Raw genomic sequence first — 6,619 nt, 5'->3', positions numbered from 1 at the left:
TATATATATATATATATTACAATGCCCTTATTATTAGCACATAAAAGATCAACTTATATACTAAAACTTGTTTATCACTTCTTATTGAGAAAGAGAGAAATGTTAATGTTTGAGACTTTAGAAGCACACATCAAGTTGTGAGCACTGAACAAACCATATCTCTATTTATTTGTTGATTTGCTTGTCTCCAACTTCTTCTTCTTCTCTTCCTTGGCTACAATACATAAACATTCAACAATGAGTTCTCCCACCTAATTATTCTTATATGTTAATTTTTTATTCGGGTAGCCTTATGCTTAAATATATTTTTAGACCCTAATATTTATTTATTGGCGATATTGATCTAACTTTATTATTTTTGGTGATTTTGGTTCTCAAGTTTCTTAATTTGACTAATTTGTTTCTTCAATCCAAAAAGTTACTTTGCACATTGAGTTTGTTTAATTTCTTTTTTCAAAGTTAAAGATCTTTATTTGTAAGATACAAATAACACTTCACAAATAGAAATTATGAAGACTAAAATCCAAATAAGTGAAAAATATAAAGACTAGTACTAAGAGTGGGGACTAAATAAATAAGTATGTAGACCCAAAAAACAAGTATTTCAAAGCTTTAATGCTTTGAAATTGCTAACTGTAACATCTTCACATTTTCATATATTCATAGCTACTATAATTCTTGTAACCAAAAAAAAAAGCTACTATAATTCTAGATATTATAAGTCTCAACCAGATAATATTTTACCTGCTTTCTCAGCTTCTCGCTTTTTAGAAGCCTCTACCCTTTGTTGCCGTATGAGTGCTAATCGTTCTGCAATAATCATAAAGTAATATTAATCAAAGCTAATAAAATATCAACTCCAAATAGTTTCATGATGTAAATAAAATTATAGGATATAATTGAATATCACTAGGTTAACGTCGGTTTCATTTTATAGTAGCTATAGTTATCCCAAAATTTTAATAATCAAGTTTTTACATGTATAAAAAAATATAAATCTTTACTTTACCCATCAAATAAAATGTTAATATGCTGTCATTGTTTCCGTGAAAATCTACTGGTTTTGCAAATATACAAGGTATGAAATAATATGTAGGTAGTTTTTGGATATGATAAACTATTATTAATTTAGAAAAAGAATATAACAATTTATGATGCTTATCAAATTATGAAGTGTGTCGAAATAATAAATTTTGATATAGAATAAACCCTTCCTACTTATGGTTTTGTGGATTCTACAATGGTTTCAGTTTCACTAACGATAGGCTAACTGAATACTGAGACTTTGATAGCATATAGTGAATAAGGGTTCTATGGCAAGAAAAAACCATGACTAAACATTTCAACTAAAGGGAGACAGAAAAGTAAAATATTGAATAATATTAGTAAATAAATTACTAAGAATGATTATTATCAAAGGTGAAAGGTGGTGCGTTCATATAGCTCTCTAAAAAATTGTCACATTTTTCTAGTATAATTTTGTTGTTTGAAATATAAATTCCCCTTAAATAAAGTGAGAGTCTTCTTTAACTTTACAAAAATCTTCTAGCTCCAACCATGGCTACTACTATACTTGCAATCAGCAAAAAATGCTACATGTCAGTAAGATATTTAAAAAATATATAAAACATGTTATCTACAATCAAGAGCATATTGAAACTTTAAAAGCAATATGAGCCATGTATGCATATTGCAAGACTCACCTAAATCCTTTTTTGCTTGTTCTGTTTTCCCTTGCTCCTGTAGCCTCATATATCGTTCATGAGCCTTTTGTTTCTCTAACTCCTCCCTACAGAGAGTGAGAACAAGGCAAAATGTAGCCAGGTAAATGTCACAGAAAATTTCTTTCTCCAACAGCATGCAAGAATTTCTCAACAAAAAAAAACAGTCAAGAATGTGTACTATACCTTTCTCTCCTTGAGGGTTCTGTTCTTCTCTCCATCTGCAAAAAAAACATACATAGCTAAAACAAATTGATAGATAAGATAAGTAAATAAATTAAAACAGTGAAGAATGCAGTTTTTAGTTCAGCTTACATCAATATCTTTTGCCTTCATATTCTTTGCTTTCACTAAATTAGGATTTTCTATCTCAATAATTCCTACAGTGCCTTTGCGCTTCTGCTCATAAGTCTACAATAAACATGTGGAAGTTATCAAAAGTTACTAGAACCAAAAGCATGAATATAAATCACCAGTGAAAGAACACCAACCTCGGGTTCTTCTTCCACTTCTTCCTCTTCAGACACCTTTTCTATCTCTTCTTCTGCTACTTCCTAAAAGATGTAAGCAAGAATCAGTAACTTTATTTGAACAACAAATTTTGAATACCATATTTCACACCATATCTAATTATCTCTGTCTTTCATTTATTATCTTCTTGGGTTGTACAAAAAACTTCACCGTTAACTTATTTTAGAAGCATGTATTATGTTAATGTTGATGTATATATATATAAAATTGTATATCAATGATAATGGGTCCAATTCAACAATACCCATTTTAAATATTTGTAAGACTAATTTGATGAAACTACTAAGAACTCCTATGATGTATGAAATTATCCGCCATTTATGACTAACGGTGAGTCAGAACAAAGTGCAAAGTGTAAGACAGGTAAGAATACCTGTTTAAAAGTTCGTGGCCTTGTATAGATACCAGAAGCTGCATCCATTAAACATAGATCACATGGTAAAAATAATAAATTAATTGCTAATCTAACTAGATCATAAATTAATTGTTTTTGGACTTCAACCCAATGCAACAAAAACAATCCTTGATAATTACATATTTCACATGGATAACTTGGTTTTGTTATGGTCTATATTTCTAGTACAAATGTACAATCACACTATATAATTGAAACCACATATTATATTTAAGCATTTGTGAGTTTTTTCTGTGTTACTGAGGAAGAATGAATGAATGAAAGAGTACTACCTATATCATCAGGGTGAGAGAAGTTCCTGTGACCAGTAGGCTTGCCCTTGAACTTCCCTCTTCCCATGTTTTGTATGAAGAGAATATGAAGAAGAAGAAAAGTTTGGTGATTTTGCTTACTTTGGCAAAACTTAACAGTTTGAAAGTTTTGCTGAATGCTGAATTTTATATAAGTTACTTGTGGTGTTGGACTTTGATAAGTAACATCCACTACTGAGTGAGAATCAGGTTCTACTAATTAGCATAACACTTTCCAAACAAAAGATTACATTCCTGATAAGGCATCTTTATTTAGGTCCTTACATGAAGGAACATTTTTTATTACACTGATCCTTGATGCCTGAAGGAGATAGATACAAGGTGATGAAAGTGGTTGCTTTAAGATATTTTGGAGATTGGCATTGAAAGTTGGCAGTATCTATAATTCATATTCTATTATGAGTTTATTATTCAATGACCATTTTATTTTGTTTTCATTAATGTGTCAAAATAGTTCAATGAATAAAAAGAAACATTAGAACAAGAGTGCATATCTGAGAATAAAGTTGTGAGATGGCCTAGGAATCTCAAACTTGCTTGGAATCTGTCATTCAAATTCGCTAGATTCAGTGCAGGTGAAGATTTAAGGTTTTTATAAATATGGACTTTTCTTTTTTGCTCCATAATCAATAAGTGAGAAGTGGAAGTGTAGATAGGCTATGTTGAGCCTATGTCTTCTCCACATTATTATGCAATCGCCAACTGGCTTCTATGGAGCTAGGAACCATGATCTTCTCATAGAGATTTTTCCATGGCAAACTATTTGTAAAAGACATAAGTGTCATTTATATTGATGGTAGCTAATTGGGAAACCCAAGACCCATTAATGATTCTCTCTATTAACGGACAGACAAATAATTTTTACTCATATTTCCAATGACAAAAATGTGATTTTATAGTAAATAAAAGAATATAAATGTCATTACACGTTATCTTTTATAAGTTATTATATGACATTTACCTCTCTATTATAATACTAAGGTTTGTCCTATTTGAATAGAAAATGATTTTATTAAGAAAATCTATTTTCATATCCTTTGAGAAGACTATTGGATATTTTAATTGTAATATATATAGCAAAATATTTTTGAGGAGTTTGTTATTTGGTTTTTCTTTCCACATTTGAGATTTCCACAATATAATTCATTTTCTTTTTTCTTTGCTACCTATAGGAATAAAATTAACTTTTGGCTTTGATCATTATCTCACACCATGAAATTATAAAAATTAATTAGCGAATAATAAAACCAGTAATGGATATCCTCTAATTAGAGTAATATTCCATAATATTTATATACTGTTAGTGTAAGAATTTATATACAAATACTATATTGTCCATCATTTATTTTTTTAAACAGTAAATAATAATTATAAAAAATAAATTATATAATGACAATATATAAAACTTATACACAGTCAATTAATATATTTTTTCTCATTCCTGAATGAGTTTGATCGGCGCATTAGGCCCAAAGAGCCTCGTGTGGGCTTGCTTATAAAGACTGGGTTGATGATCTGACATTGATTGACTCTACCTTACAAGAGAATTTTCATTGCTTGATTAACATTCTATAGTAGGCACTTGGGACATGGGATTATTCTCCTCAAATTTCGTTTTTAATATTGCAATACCGTGTCGTTTCTTTTATTTTTTAATGGCCATATTTTCACACGAAAAACAAACCATATATAGACTCTTATATTCAATATTCATCATTCGGATTATAGGGAGGCAATATAGGTTTATGGTGATCCACTTTGGTGCATATATAAGTGATTTTTCTTTTTTATTACAACTCCCTAATAACATCAACCTTTAAGGGTAACCCATTATAAGTTCTCCAATATCCTTCATAATAGTATTATCATAATTTTATAAGTATAAGGTTAAGCTTGACTAATCAACCCAAAGCAAACAATCTTAGAGATTCAAGTGCCATGGTTTTCAATTTTGAGAGGACATACCACAATAATTACCATCTTCTTTAAGATCTATATTCCGTCTCAACCTTTCACTATCCAACTTGTTATTTGCTGAATTTTACAATCATACACATGAAAAGTTACTAAATAAATAAATATAACAAAACCTATTCACACACTAAACATGGTAAATTACATAAATCAAAATGATGCTATTAAATTTCATTTGAAGTAGTTGGTTTTATCATTTATATTTATTTTTTTCAAATATTTAAAAATAACTAGTTATTATTACCCACTACCTAAATTTTGTGCCTATGTTGAAACCAAATAAAAAATAAGAAAAGAAATACATGCATTAAAATATATAATTTTTTTATATTATCATCATATCATATATTATTTATTTTTAATCATTACTAACTCTTCAAAAAATAAAATTTAATCTAAATGTATAAATCTGTATAATATCACTGAATATTACACTAGTTAACTAAAATGGATAAAGTATGAAACTGGAAAGAGTTGAGTGGGGCCCTTGGGGCTTCTCTTTAGGGAGTATAAATAATAAACAAATACACGTATATATCGTATTGGTGCCCCAATTCTTCTTCTTCTTCATCATCATCATTCTGCCACTCCTTTCTCTCTCAAAAAGCTTCTAACTTTCTTTCACTCTTCCCTTTCTCTCTTCATGGGTCGCCCACCCAGTAATGGAAACCCTGCCTTTCGCTTCACTCAGTCTGAGGTACATTTATTCAATCACATGCACTACTCACACTATAATAATATTCCATTTTCGATTTCATCTTTAAATTCCTAATTGTATTTTTTCGATTAACGGATTCCTGTTTTTATGCTAAATTTTCAATCTTTTGCTTAATTAATCTACTGGGTATCCTTCATGCTGGTTGTGATTGCTATGATTACTTCATTCTGGACGTTGTTTTGTTCATTTTGGCATGCATGTGCTTTTATATGCGATTTCCTGTATAATTGGCTGTTTCATTTCAGTTAGTTTGGTATGATAAAATAGTAGTGGATGCTGAAAATGTAAGCATGAAATTAGTTAGTGGATTTTCATTGTAAATTGCACTTGGGGAAAATTGTTGCTGCATCACTTTTTAATTTTTATACACCTTGCCCTGGATCCAATTTTAGTGTGTGACTAATTCTGTATACATGTGAAAGTGATATACAATAATACAAATAGGGGTGGCAGACAGATGAATTTTGCACTGGATTGTAATGGATGAGTCGAAAAGTAAACCATTAATCCATTTATGATCAATTTAAAAGTATTGGTAAATTCTAAGTTATCCATGATCCGTTTAATAAATAATTATCCATTCCATTCATTAATATTTCTTGTGGTCTTGTGGATGATATCTAATCCATTCACTTAGGGAAAACTCTAAATTACTACCTCTAACTACAGGGGTTGTGCAAAACGCCCCATGTGGATTAAAATCTCCAACCCGCTCCCTCGAGATCGAAACGTGCAAAATGAACCTTGTGTTATTTTTACGTTAGGATTTTAAATAGTAGTGAGGCGCGTGAGCTCTCACGAGCTCATTTTAATCCCCAAACCCCCTAATTTGAATAATATGCTCTCCCAAACTCGTGTTAGTCTCTTTATAGGAAAAAGAGCAATTCAATACAGATTTTATTTTTTTGTTTGGGAGTTGGAGGTGATGGTGCACATCCAGCTCATTTGG

The 6,619-nt window shown here is 30.1% G+C and overlaps 2 protein-coding genes across 4 annotated transcripts in view; one reads left to right on the top strand and one right to left on the bottom strand.

The window, feature by feature from the left end:
- LOC109352721 (28 kDa heat- and acid-stable phosphoprotein-like) lies at positions 13-3,206 on the bottom strand. Of its 2 annotated transcripts, none has more exons than XM_019594902.1 (8): positions 2,940-3,206; positions 2,626-2,663; positions 2,213-2,275; positions 2,037-2,132; positions 1,908-1,942; positions 1,704-1,789; positions 745-810; positions 13-214 (listed from the first exon to the last, which is right to left on the bottom strand). In XM_019594902.1, exons 1-8 carry the CDS (start codon positions 3,004-3,006, stop codon positions 162-164), a joined length of 504 nt encoding a protein of 167 aa, XP_019450447.1. In that variant the 5' UTR covers positions 3,007-3,206; the 3' UTR covers positions 13-161. The 2 variants fall into 2 exon arrangements, with proteins under 2 accessions (XP_019450447.1, XP_019450448.1); XM_019594903.1 differs by having other exon boundaries at positions 2,037-2,120; positions 2,940-3,112.
- LOC109351926 (protein SAWADEE HOMEODOMAIN HOMOLOG 2-like) overlaps positions 5,483-6,619 on the top strand; it is a 7,968-nt gene continuing 6,831 nt past the window's right edge. The window contains exon 1 of one of the 2 annotated variants that reach the window (XM_019593631.1): positions 5,483-5,649. In XM_019593631.1, the coding sequence (XP_019449176.1) occupies positions 5,596-5,649 (54 nt within the window). In that variant the 5' untranslated portion in view covers positions 5,483-5,595. The remainder of the gene's footprint in view (positions 5,650-6,619) is intronic. The other variant, XM_019593632.1, reaches the window with a different exon arrangement.

Source organism: Lupinus angustifolius, chromosome LG07 (assembly GCF_001865875.1).
Source record: "Lupinus angustifolius cultivar Tanjil chromosome LG07, LupAngTanjil_v1.0, whole genome shotgun sequence".
NCBI classification, from domain to species: domain Eukaryota; kingdom Viridiplantae; phylum Streptophyta; class Magnoliopsida; order Fabales; family Fabaceae; genus Lupinus; species Lupinus angustifolius.
This window is presented reverse-complemented; position numbering and strand designations above follow the sequence as displayed.